This window comes from Cervus canadensis, chromosome 15, assembly GCF_019320065.1.
Source record: "Cervus canadensis isolate Bull #8, Minnesota chromosome 15, ASM1932006v1, whole genome shotgun sequence".
NCBI lineage: Eukaryota > Metazoa > Chordata > Mammalia > Artiodactyla > Cervidae > Cervus > Cervus canadensis.
In genome coordinates, this window is record NC_057400.1 from 44,655,577 (window position 1) to 44,676,333 (window position 20,757).

Consider the following 20,757-nt stretch of genomic DNA (forward strand, 5'->3'; position numbering starts at 1 on the left):
ATGCAGATGACCAATCCTGAGAGGACAAGAAGATCTGACTTAGATCTGACTTCATGTGGAACAATGATAAGCCTCCATTTCAGTACTCTCAGAGGCCAATGCCCACTCCACGCCAGGGGTTGGGAATGAGCTGGTGGCCAGTGGACAGGTTCCCTGGACTTCCTGACTACCCCCATGCTTTCTTACAATAAACTCCCATCATGTAGGATAATGGAAGCATGCCTCTTATTTTTCACGCTCTGTTGTTTATATCAGACGAACTACAAAATGAAAATCTGGAGATATTTTAAAGTCTAAGCCAAATCCAAGAAGAGAACAGAACAGAGCAAGAGGTAAGCTTTGGGGAAAATGAAAAAGACATCTAACCAACCAGGAAATGCCATTAATCTCTTCAGTTGACATTGCTACAAATTTTTTGAAAAATAAAGTTGCCAAGAATTGAGACACATAAATTTAGAAGGACAAGGCTAATTTAAATTTCTGGAATAAGTGCATGTACTCATTTTTTAAATAAATAACACTTGTTAGGAGAAAAACTCAATATTTTTGTTTGAACTCCATTTCAAATCCTTCTTAAAAAAAAAAAAAAATTCCATTTAATGCTGACATTTGTCCAAAATACACATTTATCAACAAATGATAAAATTACATTTTTGGTTGATATTCCACAGTCCCTGTCATCTCGCAGATCTATTCAGTACTTATGAAAAACTCCTTACACTACCCATGGAGAGGCTTTGTTAAAATGTCTCATTTCTGTTTCTACTTTTTTCTCCTTGAAATTTATGAAAAGGGGAAAGATAATCTAACCCTTAACTCTTTAGTAGGTTGAATATGCCCCTTGCCAATATTATTACTACACTAAACTTTCCTATTTAAGAAAAATGTCAAGTCTTACGTGAATCTACATGATTACTACAAATTTAAACTAAGGTACAAACTTTTGTGAGCATACTAAAACCAAATAGCAGGGTTGCTCTTATGAATCATTAGAGCAAAACAGTGGTATTCTATTTCCTCCACATACTGAAAGATAAAAACAGAGAGATATGGAGATCATATAATCATGCTATTTAATAAAGGGATATTGTACATTTCCAATGCAGTGGCCCAAATCCTCAACTTTCTATATAAAGTTAAAAAAAATAGGGTAAAAAGAAGTCATATCAATTGATCCACAAGATTATTTGCAGTGTATCTTAGCAAGAAGAAATCCTCCCAGAACCCTAAAGAAGAACAGGAACTGTCTTTGTCTCATCAATGAGCAGACACTTGATTAGCAAGAAAGACAAGCATTGATAAGATCTGTCTATAACATCCCACCAGGATGAACAGAGAGCGCTCTGGAGGATAGTCAACAATGTACACACAGGCTGTGTTGAGGAAGCCCTCAAGTGTCGCTATAATCCTGACAGAGCAGCCTTGGCCTTTAGCGTGGTTTACAGTTTAAACTGCTCTGGGAGCATGTGGCATCCAGCAATGAAAATGTAGTATAAAGACCCAGTAGCCCCTGCAAGAGGACATGCCAGCATGGGGATGGAGCAGATCTCTGTTTTGGCTGACATCCTTATCAAGGCAGTTTATATACTTTACACCCCAACTCCCCTAGACTGGCCTTTCATCAAAAAATAAGTGGAGGCAAGAGATTAAAAAATTAACATAACTCATTTTGACAGCAGTAGACACAACAATGTTCAAACATACAAAGACAGCAAGAAATGGTTAACTTCAGAAAAGAAATCTGAAAGCCTAGGGACTAAAGGAGATGAACGACTTAAAACATAAGACAAAGGCTACTGCCAAAAATTAGAGACTGAAGTTGAAAGTCAATTTGATATGTATTGCTTTGTCCTCAAAGCACACACAGTAGTCATCTGTTATTTTCCCCGGAAATTCTGATTCTCAGAGCAGCTTATGTGGGAAGTCTCAGGAAAGGCCTGGGCAGGAGCTAAGCAATCAGCCTTTCTCATCCTTCCCGAAGACTCCAGAAAGTGATGGAACAAGATGGCTAGTTCCTTTCCAAACTGGATTCATCCTAGAATATGGGGAAATACTCAGGATCGTCATCTGGTCATTTGGCGAAACCACAGAGCAAAAAAGGGCGCTGGACCCACTGGTAAGTAACTAGCTACTTGATAACCTTCCCCCATTTACTGCTTTGTTTCTTCAGAGAAAAGAGGAAAAGGTGATAATCATTCAGCAGGTAAAAAGCAAGCACAGACTAAGCATAACTACATGAGCAAGCATCTACAGGATGAAGTAAGAGACCGTTTTTTAAAAAAAAAAGAAGAAAGAATAAGCAAAAGGGAAGGAAAAAGACCACTGGATATGGCCATTTTCTGTATCAAAGTTTCTATTTTGGGGAAAATTAAATTTGATTTTTAGATTAAGTACCCTTAAATACCACATTTAATATTTAATTAAATGTAAGTTAAACACCATCATTTAAATACCAAGATCTTACTAGAATGAAAATTACCTAACTTTTCAAAAGAAAGATAAATGCATTTATTGTACCTATTAATTATATATGATGTTTATATATAATTAATAGAAAATAAGGAACAAGGTAAAGTCCATAGAAATTTGATTTCAACTAGGTCCCAAAGTAAAGCTTATTTCTACTTCTCTAAAATTTTATCATCCAAGTACAGCCAGATTATAAAGATATCTTTTAATGCTTCAGATTTTTTTTCTCCATTGTTTTTAACAGATAGGCAATGTACCTAAAACAGTGAAATATTTTTATATAGAGGTCAGAGTAGCCCTGGATTTTTACATTCTTCTAAATAAGGAATGCAACGTCCTAAGATAAGAAGAGACAGATAATTTGAATTAAGCAACTCAGTGTGTTCCCTTGAAGGAAATGGCAAATAATATATTCATTCTTGCTTTTTCCAAACCTCTAACAAAATGTTATATTTAAAAACAAAGACTGTTCCAAAAGATCCTAACAGTTCAAGAAAAGCTGTTGCTTCCTTATTGCTACCCTTCATATTTTGCTAGCTGTCAAATATTTATTAAGAGCAAAACAGTACATAGTTTAGAGAAATCAGATAGTAGGGACTTAAATTCTTGTCATTAGACAAGACATTCAACAACATATTTTATTTAAGCATGAGCAGTACATGTTCAGTTAGCTATCTGATATTAACTCAAAATTGATACTGTCACCAATATCAGAATTACAAGAAGTGACTGACATAAACGGGTCCATTTCATACTCCGGTGGCCCCTTTCAATTTTATTCCCTATGATCCTTCCCTTACTCTCTAACTCTGATCTTATTTTTCTCAGTTTCTTCAAACAGCCATGACCCTTCCTGACATGGGGTCTTTGCACTTCCTACTACCACTGCCTAAAACCACTGTCCCTCCACTTTCTGCTTCTCCTTCCTCAGATAAACCTTCCATTCTGTGGGGAAGTTTTCAATGCTCTTCCCAGTTGAGGTCCCAGCCCTTTGTTTCATGTATGCATACGTGCAACTATGTGATCACTATCCATCAGCTTCCACTACTCAGCATGCTACATGACACCAGGGATAACCTCAATATGCAATTCCCACCATGTCCCCCGGCAGTCAGCACAGTGCCTAGCACAGGGTAAACAGTCCTTTAGTGACGACTGATACCATCATGAACGGCTCTGTAGGAGACAATATTAGGGATTCCAAAACAGTAGCTTGGAAACCTCACCGGGTTTAAAAACTTCGAGGGGAGGAAGGGCCCGCATGAGACCAAAGAGAAAACACAGGCAAAGTTTCCAAGAAATAGGCAGACTCAACAAAGGTGGATGAGATGACATCTCTAGGACTTTGTGAGAGTTTGAAAAAAAAATAAAGACCATATGGGTGGAACAAATATCATGAGCAAAGATACTTGGACTGAAGAGGCGAAAACTGTGCATGAAAACAGGAGACGGAAGACTCAGCTGAGTTGAGAGAGACTGAGTTCTGAGGACCAGGTGAGGAAGCATGGGTGCTGGGAGGCCTGTGGAAGTAGCATCCTGGCCCAGCACTGCCGGACACTGGTTTCCATCAATGCGAACTAGCGAGGAGGGCACCCCAAGAGGGGATTCTGTTTAATATACACAGACAACAAACTACCTTTTTTTCAATGGCTGGAAATAGATAATTAAGTTTTGAAAAGACAGTTTTACCAGAATAAGATTATCAATGGTAAGAGAACGATAAATAACCACATGGCGATCTAATCATTTGGGAACAAGTTCAGTTACAAGTAATAGAAAAATCTATTTGACAATGGCTTATTAACTAAATTAAAGTTTTTATTTTTTTTTTTCTTTTTCTCACATTTAAAGCCAGAAGTGGACAGCTCAGGGTCTGAAGAGGCCATTCCACCAAGTAACTATGGACCCAGGCTTTTTAAATATCAGTTCACAATCCCTCAAGGTCACAAGGTGGATCATCCCCACACCACCTTTGTAAAAATCCTCAACTTGGTTACATCTGGAGGTTATCACATTCTAGCAGGAATATTAGAGTTTGTGCCAGGATAAAGAGATGAACTAACTCAGAGTTAAAGCGTCTGTGTGGCTGGAAATCCATACAGATCTTCTGGGAGTTTCGTATGAATTCAGAAAGCCAGGATGAAGCTTTTTGCTGTATGAATTCATTTCCCGTCTAGCATCAGGCCCTGAGGCCCAGTGTGGCCTCACTACTGGAAATGCCCCAGGCCTGGCATGGCAGGGGATTTAGCACTGCCCCACCTGACAATCTGGATCGGTGACACGGAGAATCATGCCATGTCTAGGCTTCCAACCAAGAGGAGAAAGTGTGTCTGCAGGCAAAGAGGGGCCCAGAAACTCTCCTTCAAGCCCCTTTGCTCTTCTCTATTCTTCATCCTTTCTGCTCTCCTTCTCAGGCCAAGAGCCAGGCAGATTGCTCATTCCATGGACTTTCTTTCTCCCTCAAGGATAGCAAGAAAGACCCTAACTCAAACGAGCGTCCAATTTTATAAAGCAAGATATCAGAAGCCCTTTCGTTGTGCTCTGTTATGTGGTAGGAAAGAGGGCAAAAGAAACAGCTCCAATTTCATTATAAAAGAAAGTAAACATTAAAATTAAGTCTAAAAATATCCCAAACCGTGGACACACACATATACATATGAATATATCCATGTTATTTTAGGACCTAAATCCAACACAAATAATAAAAAGGGTCAAAGCACAAATCCCACTCTAATGTTCCCAGTAACTTCATCAAAGGAGTGTTCTCTGAAGCCTCAGTGTTTTTAAAACTCATGTAATTCCTGTGAAGATGCCAGTGCTGACTAATTCATCTTTGAAGTAAAAAAAAAAAACCCTTCACAAGTGCTAATGCTTATTCATATTTAAAGCAGAAAACCACTGGTCATGCTTATCTTGGACACAATGTTATTCCAGTATCTCATTTCAGGTTTTCAGCAGTCGTTTGTTCCCAGAATAACCATAAGACATGCCTAAGCGAAAAAGTTAATAACTGTTTCACACAGTGAGGAAGAAGGACAAGTAGGGGAGGGGCAAGGGGAGAAGAGTTTAGAAAAGAGGAGAAAACATGAGGACAGGAAAGAGAATATTTATTAGAGCCCGGGACCCATCAGACTTTTTGTTGTAAATTCTTGAGCTGCCTGGCATCAACGGAAGCACTTTTAGGACCTGTTTCAGTGATTTTCAAAAGCACATCTTCTCACATTTAACTCCTCTGAACCTTAGGCGTAACTTACCATCAACGGTTACAGCATAGTTTAATTGGAAGCATATAAGATAATGATACTTTTTATGATGTAAGGTGCCAGAGAATCAGTGAAATATGCAATATTCAGTCTTCTGATACCCCTGCGGGTATTATTATATGAACTTTTAACAGCATGCAAACTATAACTTTCTAGACCTAACATTCCCATATTGTGATAGCACTAGGGAAAACTGATTTATATCCATTTTTTATAATTTTACCTTTTTCTCACTTTTCTAAATATTTCTTTTCTATCAGTGCAAAGCATGTGTATCAGTATAAAACATGTATACTTCCATAACATGGAGAAGGAAATGGCAACCCACTCCAGTGTCCTTGCCTGGAGAATCCCATGGACAGAGGAACCTGGGGTGGCTATGGTCCATGTGGTTGCAAAGAGTCGGACACAAGTGAGTGACTAAGTACAAGCACATTCCTATAAAAAAAAAAAAATGGCATCAATACTGTTAGAATTATAAAATACGTAAGGCTGCCAGGACTCTTAGAAACACCCACTGAAATCTTCTATTTTACAAGTGAAGAAGCTGAGACTGAAGAGGGCCTGACTTGCCAGGGGATCTCCATCTGCTCACTGGCAGAACCTACCAGGGAACACGTCTCCGGGTTCCTACCTGGTCTTTCCAGTCTGCTTACCCAACTTTACGCTGCTGTTTTGACAAGACATCTTGGATAAACACATTAGATAATTGAAAACCCAAATATGCAACTATATGCAAATACGGCTTAAAGCACCCAGCTTTTTGAATGTCAAAAAAAGTTATTCTTTGTATTTCACTTTTTTCAGCACAACTTGCCAGGAAAAAAAAAAAGGCATATTCAGAAACAGCCAGCAGAGGGAGTCTTTATTTCTCGGTGCAAATAGAGAAAGAAAACAGGATGCTTTGAAAGTTGCTTTGTTAGCCCTTTAATATTTAATATTGCTTTATTATTATTGGGCTTCCCTGGTAGCTCAGTTGGTAAAGAATCTGTCTGCAATGTGGGAGGTCTGGGTTTAATCTGTGTTGGGAAGATACCCTGGAGAAGGAAAAGGCTACCCATTTCAGTATTCTAGTCTGGAGAATTCCATGGACTGTATAGCCCATGGGGTCACAAAGAGCTGGACACGGCTGAGTCACTTTTACTTTTTTCACTTTTACTATTATTAACCCTATAGAGGTCCTGCTTAAAATAGTTGCAAGCTTCTAACAAATTTAAATCTATTTTTAAACATTCTGAACTATTTAAATTTTTAATAAGTTATTTAATTTATAAGTAATAATTTATAAGTAATTTAATAAGTTATTTAATAGTTTTAAATAACAAGTTAAATTTTTAATAAAAAATTTAATAATTTTAATAATTTTAAATCTTTAATAAGTAGGGTTAGGGATGGGGCGGAGGGTGGTGTGTATATATTTATATATATATATATATATACACACATATATATGTATGTCACTTCAGGTGGTATATAATATAAAGTCCCCTTTCCTAGAACTCAAGCTGAAGATCCTACTTGGCATTTGGAATGATCATGCCAAAATTTTTCTTCAAATCCTGATAAAACTACCCCAACTAATTTGACTTCTAAAACCATAAAATAAAACTCCTGGTATCTTCACAGACACAACTGAATGTGTATATCCAAATATGAAGTCCAATTAGGAAGCTATAAACAACATAGGACAATGCTGTTTTGCCAAAATGGTTTTTTAATCCCTCTTTTGAAGCTGTCTTAAGAGCAAGCATTTTTAATATCCTATGGGAGTAGAAAATCTTTATCCTTTCAGAGAGCTTAATAACTGAAATAACCAAAAGTCTTACTTCTTGTTTTCTGCCAAAAAGAGATTCTTATTTTTCTAGAGTTGGCTTAGGGTACTGAGGCATGGCCCAGAGAGTCAGCCCTAAGACCAGCCCGAGCAAGAGTCTTAGACTGTTAATCAGCCCAGCTATTTTTAATCTCCTTTCATTGCCAAAAGTGGACCAGACATTGTAGTTTGCAAACTAATACGAGGGATGGCCCTCAGTCATGCAGAGGTTCAGACCAGGTGCTTGAGGCCATGGTGGACTCCCAAAATCTGCTCTGTGATCAGATCCTAGACCACCAGCTTATCACCTATGAGTCTTAGATTTCTCATCCTGTAAAATGGGCAAAGTGACAGCAAACTCATAGCATTCCATTCATAATAGTGACTATTATTATACATTTTTGAAAGCAAAATAAGTCCCAAGAGATTTCTACTGAGGTCCAATGAACTCTCTCATATGGTTTGATCACTGTATCTTTGAGGCAAGACTGAGTGCACATCAAGGAAAAAATAACTAGGAGGGCAAAAGACAGAGTGGTTAAAGAAAAAAAAGGTGAGATTTGTCCAATGAGTAGACTACAGATGGGCTTCCCTGGCAGCTCTGCTGGTAAAGAATCCACCTGCAAGGCAGGAGACCCTGGCTGGATTCCTGGGTTGGGAAGATCCTGGGAGAAGGGATAGGCTACGCACTCCAGTATTCCTGGACTTCCTTGGTGGCTCAGATGGCAAAGAATCCACCTGTCAGACAGTAAAGAATCTGCCTGCAATGCGGGAGACCTGGGTTCAAGTCCTGGGTTGGGAAAATTCCGGGAGGAGGGCATGGCAACCCACTCCAGTATTCTTGCCTGGAGAATCCCCATGGACAGAAGAACCTGGCGGGCTACAGTCCATGGCGTTGCAAAGAGTTGGACACGATGGAGTGACTAAGCAGAGTACAGCACAGACTACAGGTGAGAGGCAAGGGCTTGGCAGCCGCGGGGCGGAGCCCGCTCTGCAGCCTGCACGCGCCGATCAATTCTGACAGGCGCTCCTGTGCCGGCAGGGCGCGCCCGGGCTCGGTCCTGCCTCGTCTTTCACTCGCACTGTGCTCTGGGTAACTTCTCCAAGCCTCACTTTTCTCATCCCAGACTGGGTTGCCCACCAATCCTTTAGGGTTCTTAAGAGGATTAAAGAGACCGTGTAATTAGTGCTGAACACAGTATAGCTGCCTTTATTTCTACCGGGGTATGTGGACGGCCGGGAGAGCTCAAAACTGCCCAGGGCAACAAGCTGGGGGGTGGGGGGTGGGGTGAAACAGAGCTCATGTAAAAGCAGGGTGGGCCAGCTAAAATGGGCCCTGGGTGCGTGGCTTCTCACCACAAGGTATGGAACACGGAAAAGGAAAGGAGTGCTACAGAGAGACAAATGCAAAGAACGAAATGCCAATAACAGGTCAGTATCAAAAAAGCCCCATTTACTTTTTTTTTAAATGTGTTTATTCAATGAATAGGAATTATATCTCAACTTTGTACATTCCCTGTGCTGGGCACTTGAGTCTAGTGATGATCAAAAATGACACAGCCCCTATCAGCCTATAGCTCACAGTCCAGTAATGTCCCCTCTGTCTACTGAGACAATGTCTTAACACTAGGTAAAACTGTACCTCTTTCAGATATTATATATAACCCAGAAGTTCCTGACGGATATTCCCTAGGAGAGTGAAAGGAGATGTTATCTAAATACCTATCTTATTATATTTAAATCTATATTTCCAGATGTTTAAAAAAAATATTTATCAGCATATAATAGTTGGATTAATTTTTTTAATTCAAATTAGAGTCTTCATTCAGAAAGTGAGCAGAGGCAACAAGAATTTGAGAGACATATTGTCTTTTGTTCCCTGGCTGCACTGTATCAAGGACAACTACTTTTTGGTTGATTCATTTGTTACAAGAAAATTTTTGGACACCTACTTAACAGGATAGAGCCCCCCCTCCACCATTTTTAATAGGCAGATTTTAAACTGTTTATGAAACTAGTAAAACATGCCAGATGAGGGGGAAAAAAAAGAAATTCACATTTGTTGAGCTTCTACTACATGTCAAGTACTTCTAAATATTTATGCTATTTAATCCTCACAACTGTTCTGTAAGGAAGCACCATCATTCCCAAGACAGAGAAACTGACTGTTAGAAAGGTTTAAAAAGAAGACACCTAAAGTCACAACACTGATCACTGACAGAGCTGGGTTCAAACTCAGGGTTTCCTGACTCTAAAATAGAATCTCCACTCTATTACATTTCCTAAAAGCACACTTTTAGGGAAAAGAAACATTCTGTGAAAACACAAAATCCATTCATCTATGTGGTACCCTTCGCGGGTGAATATGCAACTATGTTACCCTGTATAAAAATTAAAAGGACAGAAGAAAGATTAAGGTTTAGCAGGAATGGGGACTCCAGGCAAATAAGCAAAAACAGTACTCACTACCACTTCAAGACCACCTTTCAAGCAAGTCAGCCACCTAAAGTCAAGTTACCATCTGTGATCTCCAGTAGCCTCCCCTTCTCAGGAAATCTGCTCTCTCCCCACTTACTAGACATTTACTGTCTCCAATCAAGCAATAAAATATATTTGTTCAAAAAGCATAACCATATCTTGTAGCCGGCATGACAATAATCAAAATCTAAGGGACAAACATTTTTTGCATGCTTTATATGTAGGAGGCACTTCTCAGCTAGTTGCCCACAAAGAACCATCCTCCCTATCTCCTGACTCTGATGAGAAGGGCAGCTTGTGGAGTTCAAGGCCTACATTGCCAGGCTTTCCTTGGATCCAGACCGCATGACATGACCCTGGCCAGTAAGTAGTCAGCAGAAGCTCCTGGTTATTCCCTGGTGGCCCGTTAATAACTGACAGAAGTAGCCTGAATACCCTTGGTTCCTCCCATTTTGTATGCCAGGAATGTGAGCAGGATGACTAGCGATTTGCAATGGTCTTTCCATAAAAGGAAAAGGGACCCACACTAAGGACGGTACAATAGAAAGCAAGGGGCTTGGTTGCCTGAGGACATTGCAGTAAGGCTAGGTTAGCTTTGGACCAATTCTTCTTGTAAAGAGAAAGAAAAATAAATCTCTCCCCTGTTTAATACACTGTCATTTGAGTTTTCTGGTTACATGAAATTAAATTCAACCTGCAACTGACAAAGCACTTTATTTAAAGAGTCTTTTCCTTAAAAGTGTAAAATCTAGTTATAAAACAAAATCCACCAAATTTTGAAAACCAAATAGAGCAAGATATATAAAAGATATATGAGGTCCACAAAGAAAACTAAAAGTCAAATATGAAAAGTCAGAAAGTGTAAGATACCTAAGGATAAGATAATAAGATTTAAATATCATAAGAGGTAATTACGAAACTGATGTCACCCAGCAGGCATTACTGAATTGAGGAATGAGTAACAAAGGTACAGCCACTAACACCCGAGCCCAGACATCATCAAGACAGATGTGACGAGAATGAGTCTTAGAAGGCTTCAGATGGCACTACAGCCTGAGCCTTTGGGAAAACAAACAGGATCCTGGAGGTGTCTATAGGCCATGGAGCACAAGTCAGGGTGCAGAAGTACAGAGGGACAAACAGCACACCCTGTTCGGAGCAAAAGGAGAAAAACCACGCGCTGGAGTGGAAGTTTCACATGAAGCTGGGAGACCCCTGTGGACCCAGGTCCTGCAGTACAGTGAATGCTACATAGGCCTGGACTGATTTCATACGTATTTACAAGTTTCTGGGCAAAATAGTAACATGAAGATCTATATTCTTTCATTCTTTACAAAATTGTTTTTAGAAATTCATAGCAATAATTCTAATTGTATGAGGAGGAAAATGAATATAACAAACTCTTCTCTTGTATAATCGGGAACTGGATCGTTCAGTAAATGGCCTTGCTCCATATTATACTCATGAATTTTGGATTTTCAAAATGATTTGAATCTTATGAAAAATATATTCTAAAAAGTATCTCTTATTTCTCTGAGATTTTGGAAGAGATGTTAGAATTTTGTGTGCCTTTGAAAGTCTCTTGTAATTATAGTATGGATAAAGAATGTAGAAATGCTTGGAAACATAGTTTGCAAAATGATTTTAATTTGATTGAGGTAGAACCCTTCCTACCCACAGAATCAAAGTATGAACATCTGGCCTCTGACCTTGCAGTCTTTCTATAAAAAGAATGTGAATTTTATATTGCACTTAGTGTAAGCCTTATAATGCTTCAGTCTTTTGTTAACTCTCTGGGACCTTAAAATAGTTTCTTGATGTAATGAACCCAATTAGAGCACTGGGTACAATTGCCTTTCCATCTCTCTGTCTCTCATTCTCTCCATTTTCCTCTCCCCCCTTCTTTCTTTCTTTCACACACACACACACACACACACGCACACACTCATTTTTTGCTCACAATTGCTTTCTGAATAAAATGTTTTCTACACTAGAGCATATGGGAGTTGGTGGAGGTGCAGAGGAAGATGAAAGGATTTGTCTGAGCTAATTTCAGATTAGAAGCTGAATGGCAATTAAACACACCATAAGGCAATTTCATTAACATATTAATTCAGGAGGTAACACATATCTAATAAGAGAAGCACCCTGGAAGTCACAAGACCTAGATTCTATTTCTAGCTTTGCCATCGACCTTCTGAGTGACCTTGCCTAATAAGTTACTCAACACTCAAGAGACTCAGTCTTCTCATCTGAACAAAAATGGCATAACCTAGTAGTGATCTGAGAAAAATGCTATGAGGCAAAGAATTCACTCAGCACATTTGATGAGGATGTGATCATTTCTGAGAGAGCTGATGAAACTTTCTTCACTAAAACCTTGATTAACTACTCACTAGAATCAAGGAAATCAGATCCTAATAGAATTAGAGAAAGTAAAATGCTCTTGCCAATTTACTTCATAGAGAGTCCACACAAATACCCTATTCCTCAAAGATCAAAATACATTTGATCTGCTACAAAAAAGACCCATACCATGTTACGAGCCATGTTAAAGTTCAAGTTCTCAATCCATCTCAGGAGATCTTATACCCAGTTAAATCATATGCACTTGCTGATAAGAAACTTACTCCTTAGCACTGTTAGGCATTTTCAGAAATATCCTCAGCCTTTGAAATGATTAGGATTTCAGCTGGCAAATTATTTTACAAGCACCACTCATTCAGGATGAGCAAATTCTATGCCAAACCTGTGGGAAAAAAACCTACGTTCTTTGGAAAAGGAAGAGCTGCCCCCCAAATACTTTGAGAAATGCTGTATTAATTTGTATCATCTTAAATTATGGTGCATATAGAAAACGACAAGTTAATTACAAGTACAGAGTAATTTCCTATCTTAGGGAAAAAAGGCATGGTGTGACCAGAACAGATGGATATTTTTTAGTCAGAGAAACACCCAGTTCCTAAAATAAGATTAACACTAAGATTTTCAGAACAATCTTACAGACAATGGGTCCTCTGGGGATTAAAATGTTGGGAGAAAGAAATAGTATTACGTATTTTCAGCAAATGATGTGCTAAATTATATGAAAATCTAATATGTGTATTCACAGGAAAGGAATAACATGGACTTGGGCAAAGGGAATTTTGACTTATGTAATTATTATAATAGAAATCTGGCTAGAAGCTTATTATAAAAGACCAAGAGGAATCACAATGATATATCTATCGGCAGCTCAGACTTAATAGCAATTATAATCACAGTAATCTTGTTTTGCTACTTACCAATCAGAGCTGAATGTTATTTACTCACACCAATTTCCCCTAGACTAACTGCTCCAAATACTTGAAGATGACAGCATCTTTTTCTAATATTTTATACACTAAGAAAATAAGAAATGGTTTAAATATTTTATTATAGTTATAAAAATCCAAATACTTGATTCACAAAATTCTAGACACAAATAAGACTAAAGAGAGCATTTAATGAAAATCTCTCAACAATTACAGGTGAGGAGGTAATGACACCAAGTTTAAGTGACTTGCCCAAGGTCATACAGCTAGGAAATGGAGAATCCACGTGGCATGCTTTCCACCACACCAACATGTCATGCAAAAAATACCACACGATGAAAGTTTCTTGGTTATTCCAAACTGCAAAATTAACTGGATAAAGAAGAACCCAAACATAAGGACACAGATGTGATATATGCTATTATATCTTTTCACATTCCCAGTGACTCAGGAAATCTATATAGTCATTATTAATATACTACTAATTCTAAATCAAAATAAAGATTCCGGCTCAAAGCAAAATATTTTTAATTAAATTTGCTCAAGATGAGAGAAAGACATCAAGAAAGATAAGAACAAATGTTGGCAAAATTATCATATACTATTTCACTGCCAAGTAAAACGTCCCTGGTGAATAAGTAGCCAATCGGATAAGAAAATAAATTAAGAACAATAAAAAGAGACACTTCTTAAAAAAAAACAACTCTAATTGTAAGATTTGTCATTTTCAAATAAATTAAACCATAACATCTGACTTAATGAAATACACTGACAGTTAACCATTAAAAGTTAGGTATGGAAATAACATTACAGTTTCTAAAGTCACCAAAATCATTCAAAAATTACGTGCCAAAATGTGTTTTGGTGCTTTCTTTTTTTATACAACAGATTTGATTCTTTAAGGATTTCAATACATGCTTCTTATTTGGTGCATTTACAAGAGAAGTTTAGTATATTCAGCTTTACTTAAATGCTACATTACGTGGTGTGTTTATTACCTTATGAAGTACAATGCAGCGAGTGAGACATAGGAATAAACTTTACAAAGAAACTAATAGACAAAATATTTTCACACAACGGATTGATTGCATTAACAATTAACAGAAAGCCTTTTCACAGGGTATTTCAATAGAAAGTTTTTCTTAAGCAAGAAAGCAGAAACTCAATAGAAATGGGTAGAAAACTGGAGGCTAATAAACTGGTGCCATATGTTTAAGTAGTAAAACAATTACACAGTCCATTCAACAATGAAGATGGATATATTATGAATTATAGTGAAACAAAGAAACTGCTCCTTAGTAAACAAATATGAAACATAATAGCTAGCAGATTGCCTATTGAACTAAAAGCAAAGCGGCCTGAAGTTACAGTAGAAGGGGAAAAAAAGTAAGAAAAAGCTTCAATACAGTCTCTAAATCACAAGGCCCTGAAATTGAGACCAAACTGCTTTCACATGGAGCTTTTTTACAACAGAGATGTGCTGGCCCTGCTTTTTTTCTCCCCTTAGTCTAATTTCAATAATCTGTCCTTTAATCACCTACAGCCTCAATGAATTCTAGCCCCTCTCAGGATAGATAACGAAAGTGACCAACACACTAATAAACACAGTTACAGGAAGAAAAAAAAAAGCAAGAAGAAGAAAAGAAAAAAGCAGAAGTCACATACCCTTTTCTGGAGAACTATGGGCGTTATTGCAGGCAGAGTGGCTCTTCTTGCACTCAAACTCATGCCTATTCTCAGAGGGATCCCCTCCCGCAGATCATGGACAAAATGAAAGAAATCTTTTATAGTTTCTCCTTGGGAATCTCGGGGCTCAGTGCAAAGAAACAACTAGGAAAGTAATAAATGTCACTCTGCTTATGTGATTCCAATCTACCCAAAGCCAATTAAGGATGGCTGTGGGACAGGACAAGGCAGCGACCAATCAAAGCCCAGAAAACTCCGCCTTTGTCCTTGGAAACACATTCTGATACTTTTGTTTATGATATTTAAAGAACCAGATTAACAGCCATCTAGTTCACTTAACTTTTTTTTCCAAAACAGTGCAATTCAATGCCATTCTTTGTTGACTAGGCAGTTATGTCTTTACTTTACTAAAACATTTCAACATATGGCAGATAAGAAACTGTTTACATTGGTCTATTTAAAGTGTATAAATATGCAGATGCACTAAATTTACTTATGCTACTCATAAAAGTGATTAATGGGTCGATTGAAACATGTTATATGAGGCACACATAAAAAAAAATAATCCTGAAGTTAGAATCAGTCCAAAAGTGTTCATTTACAAGTTATAATAAAAGGATTTTAATATATACTTAGGCATTTCATCTTCTAAGCAGCTAAAATTTTTTGTTATGAACCTTTCAGCTGCCCTTGAAGTTACACACTTAAATATTCCTGTTAAATACAATCTTAAGAATCAACCTAAATAACAATGTTAAATATAAATGGGGCATTAAGCTACAATATATGAGTTGGATATGCTAATTTTTTTAAAAGCACAGATCTGTGTAACTGAGCATATTTCACTTAATTCAAAGCATTTAAACAATAATCATGATTAAAGTATTCTCAAAATTTTAACAAGCATTTTGACTTTTGTCTTATAATAACTAAAAACTGTATTTCAGTATTTTTGAGGGTTGGAGAATGGTCCATTTCTGGTTAATGAGAAAATTTTCAATAAAGTCTAAATGAAGAGTAAGAGAAACACTCAAAAATGACAAAAAAAAAAGTATTACAATATTAAAACTAATCTAGTTTTTATAATTATAAAATCTCCTCTGGACTGACTCCTTAACAAGCACCTACTCAATGGCCTTCAAGCAGGACACAGGGTGTTGGGGCCCTGTGTTTAGCATCAGGGGCGCTCCTCATCACTAGATCACAAAGTGGTTGTTGTAGAAACAAGGCAAAATGGAAGATTCTCAGCAACTCAGGCACAAACTTTCCATTTCATTGTCTAGCTGCTACTGGGCAGGGTTCACATGGGTGTGTTTTATATGCATGGTGATCTCATACTCCTCAAAAGAAAAAGACACTACAAACTCTAGGGTTCCCTACTTTGAATTTCAAATCCTACACAGATGGCTCACAATGGTAGTTAGAGGTAGGGGGAATTCACTTAATAAAAAAGTCACAGTCATCTAATTTGGGGGCATTCACTTGATTCCTATCCTATTAGGTTTATCATGGTCTTTTTTTTTTCTTTAATTTTTTAAGAAACATTTTACGAGGTTGAGTTGGTTTCTGCCATACAACAGGGCACATCGGCCATAATTATACATATACCCCCTCTCTCCTGAGACTCCCTCCCCTCCCCAAATCCCCTTCCTCCAGATCATCAGCAAGAGCCACACTGGGCTCCCTATGTTACACACCAGCTTCTCACCATCTATCCATCTTACACCCAACGGTGTATATGTGTTGATGCTGCTCTCTCCATTTGTCCCACTCTCCCGCTCTCCCACTGTGTCCCCAGGTCTATTCTCTACATCTGTGTCTCCTTTCCTTCCCTTCAAATAGGTTCATCACTATCGTGGTCTTTTAAAATAAAACTACCAACAAAAATTCTACTAATATTGAGAGGGACGTCACCATTTGTGAAGGAAGATTTCGCTTTAACCTTGAGTCACTTTTTTGGCAGGCACACAATAACAAAGCCTACTGTAACTACATAGTTTCAAGATTACTATCTATAACTTTTCTTTCTTCTTTTCTCAATCTAGTCTTTGAATATTACAAAGAAGCGTTATCTCTGGTCTCAAAAAACGTTTCGACCATAATCGAGGTAATTCATTCCACTAAATCTTGAGGCAAAGTACCTACTATGTGCTAGGCAGTGAGTTAGGTGGTAGGCACATCCTGATAAGTAAGGTATGGTCATTGCTTCGTAGTGGAATAGACACTGATTTTTTAAATGAAAAATCACATATGTAACTTTGTTCTGTATTTTCCAAGTCTCTGTAAATGTGTCATCATATTTTCATAATTTAAAAAATAAAATGCAATTTAAAAAAATACTTTAAAAATTTTTAAAAAAGAGGTGAACCAAAAAAAAAAATTACATTCGGTAATGGACTGAGTCTCATTGTGATTAAATGCCAAGCACCAGGGGTACACCATCATGACAGGCTTCAAGGAGGAAATGACGTTTGCTCTGAAAAGTGTTTAGGAGACAAGAATATGCAGAACTTGATAACTGATGGAGACTCAGAGGGAGCGTCTCAAAGCTGACTGCAAGTTTTGAAGTCTTGGCGAACGGAGAGTCAGAGATGCTGTTTTATATCACACAAACTTTTTAAACAGTAAAATGAATCCTTCAAGTCAAAACATCACCCAGGCTCTATATTCATTGCACTGGAACATACCTGCTCTCTAAAAACATTCAAGAGACAATAAACTGCTGAAGTACAATAGGTCATCTCTTTGGAACTCTTGAAAATTAAAGTTTACAAATTTTCAGTGAAAACAATGAAGAGTGAAATGTAGCGTTTTGTGACTCTGTTTCCAAAAAGATCTTTCGAAAAAAAGCTCACATTTTTTACAGTCAACAGGCTGAAAAGATTAATGAGACGACACTTGCACTTAATAACACAGGAGGAGTAAACTTCTCAGAGATCCTTTCCAAGTGTTCCTAGTGACTGTCCTTTATCTTACATCCCAGTTATTGCAGACACTGACTTAAAACCTAACTTTAGCCTATGCTTTCTACCACTATTATCAATGGTTTGCATACTCACTAACCTTGTCACCTGAGCCTTAATTTCTTCAGTTGCTGCTAAATGGGAATATAAAGCTATGGCCAACAATTTGGGGATTGCTATGAGGGTCAAGGATATCAATTCTGTGTAGGATCTGGAAGAGTCCAAGGCAGGTGCTGCAAAATATTCCTTGAACTGCTCCTGCAGAGAACTAGGCCGAAGATACCTTCTCCTTAGGCTGTGTCACAGATCATGGTTTCCAAAATTAAATTTTGATATAACAGGGTTGCAAACAATATAGTATGATATACAATGAAATACTATAGAATAGCACTGTATATTATTTTGTTCTTTGCTCGGTACTTTGTTAGAACAAGAGTGAATTTTGTCACTCAAATTATGTATATCAAAGTTTCAATGTGAATTAAGACTAATAAAAAATAATATATAATAGTAAACATTATGATGATAATATTATATAAGGGAGCACCCAATATGAGCCAGGCATTTAGCTAGTTTTCATTGAATTCTCACAACTTTATAAAGTGCACATGTGAGCTTAGTCACTCAGCTGTGTGAGACTCTTTGCAACCGCATGGACTGTAGCCTGCCAGGCTCCTCTGTCCATAGAATTCTCTAGGCAAGAATACTGGAGTGGAAGTCACTGGAGTGACTTCCTCCAAGGGATCTTCTTGACCCAGAGATTGACCCAGAGATCCTGCACTGCAGGCAGATCCCCTACTGTCTGAGTCAGCAGGGACGCCCACTCTAGTAGGCACTAGCTATTCAGTCAATGAAGAAACTAAAGACAGAAGAGCAGATGGCTAAAAATGGTCTCAGATATAAGTATATATTGCAAAAACTTACCCAAATTCACCAAGTACGTAAGTCCATCAGTCAAGGTGAAAACTACATCTGGCCCTCTCCAAGACACTACTATTCTACTCTACAATATTCTCTCCCACATTGAACTATATAATTTGATGTATAATTAGCATAAAATGTCATCTTCATACCACTCTTTTTCTAATGTACCTAAGCATTCATTTACTAACTCACTTAATAAATACACATGGGGCGGGGCTTTAGTATGCATAAAGTATGATGCTATTTGCTCTCGGGAGTTCAGAGTTGATCATCCCTGATACCTGTGTAGCAGAGGAGCTGACACTTGGCAACAGGTAAACACCTGGGCAAAGTAGGATGCAAGGTGGGATCCAGGCAGAAGGGATGTGGCATAAGCACTGATCAGCCTCTAGGTTCCAAGTCTGCCTTTCAAGCCTCTCCTTCCACTCAACATCAATGAAAGCTTCTTGGAACTCACTTAAACATATTCAAATTCTACCTCTTTATATTATAATGCTCTCTCTCTAAAACCCACAAGGCCTCTCTAAAACCTTTCAAGGCCTCAAAACAGTCCCACCTCTTCTGAAAGTTTTACTGGGGATGCATCATTCAAGCATCTCTCTCTTTTTTTTTTGGACAAGTTACCTTAGAATTGAGAGGTAGATAATGCTTTATAAAGCAGGCATTATTTATTCCCATTTTACAGATTCAAGCCACATCCATCTTTTCCAGATTCTTTACCCTAGTTTAGTCAAGCTTCAGCTACTGTTTCCTAACATTCTTTTTTTTTCCCTAACATTCTATATTATTTAGAATGTAGGCTCCTTGCAAATAGGGACATGTCTTTGTTGTTGTTGTTTAGCTGCTAAGACATGCCTAACTCTTTGCTCCTTGCGTCCCAGTGGACTGTAGCCCGCCAGGCTCATCTATCCCTGGGGTTCTCCAGGCAAGAATACTGGAGTGGTTTGTCATTTTCTTCTCCAGGGGATCTTCCCGACCCAGGTATCAAACTCACATCTCCTGAGGCTCCTGCATTGGCAGACAGATTCTTTACCATCAAGCCACAAGTGAAGTCCCAGGGACATGTCTAACTTCCCTTTGACCAGCACTCTTTCTACTCGAGTGGCTTTATACATGGGGGAAAATGCTGTAATAAATGCTTCCTGTTTACTAAATCCTACAAATACTTCTTTAGGGGACCCATCAACCAATCTCCTGTCTCACACAAAACAAAACTTGTTTCGCCCCTTCACCATGTCCCTGAATATTGTGCCATTATGCTACCCAGTGGGGTAGCTAATTGCCCCTCCATATTCATTAACTCCCTCAAAGATGCAGATCAAAATTGGCCCCTCCAAGAAGTCATTCCCTGCATCTAAATTATATCATTTCTTGTTCTATACATTTTTTAGGGCTTAAACTTTTCCATTTCTCATGCCTTTTTCTGTACATACTAATAATTGCTTTGATAACTAATAAATCCTTTTTTAGGCCTTAGTTATTTGCCCAAGGAAAATATAATCCTTAAGGGTGGGACCCAGGATTTCCTTTCCTGTGCTGCTCCTCTCTGTGCATAGTAGGCATTATGTTACAGTCAACGTGGAATGACGACTCACTCTGGTCACATGGTGGACAAGCTTCCTTTCTCGTCTTAACAATTGCGAGCCTTATGATTTATTCTGAACAAAAGCACACAGTCTTCTTCACAGGACCATTTGGATGTTCTTTTGCTAAACGACAAAGTTCTGGGCTTCCCAGGTGGCTCGTGGTAAAGAATCTGCCTGCCAATGCAGGAGATGCAAGAGAGAAGTGAGTTCGATTCCAGGATTGGAAAGATCCCCTGGAGAAGGAAATCCCCTGAAGGAGGCAACCCATTCCAGTATTGTCTGGAA

At 38.2% G+C, this 20,757-nt stretch overlaps 1 protein-coding gene across 4 annotated transcripts in view; it reads right to left on the reverse strand.

Annotated features, from left to right (window-relative positions):
* The window catches only part of GRB14 (growth factor receptor bound protein 14), a 123,965-nt gene that overhangs the window by 54,203 nt on the left and 49,005 nt on the right, over positions 1-20,757 (reverse strand). The window contains exon 1 of one of the 4 annotated variants that reach the window (XM_043487598.1): positions 14,979-15,156. The exons of the other annotated variants lie outside the window; for them this stretch is intronic. Coding sequence (XP_043343533.1) covers positions 14,979-15,041 — 63 coding nt within the window. The 5' untranslated portion in view covers positions 15,042-15,156. Of the gene's footprint in view, positions 1-14,978; positions 15,157-20,757 lie in introns of those variants that run through there. 4 annotated transcript variants of the gene reach the window in all.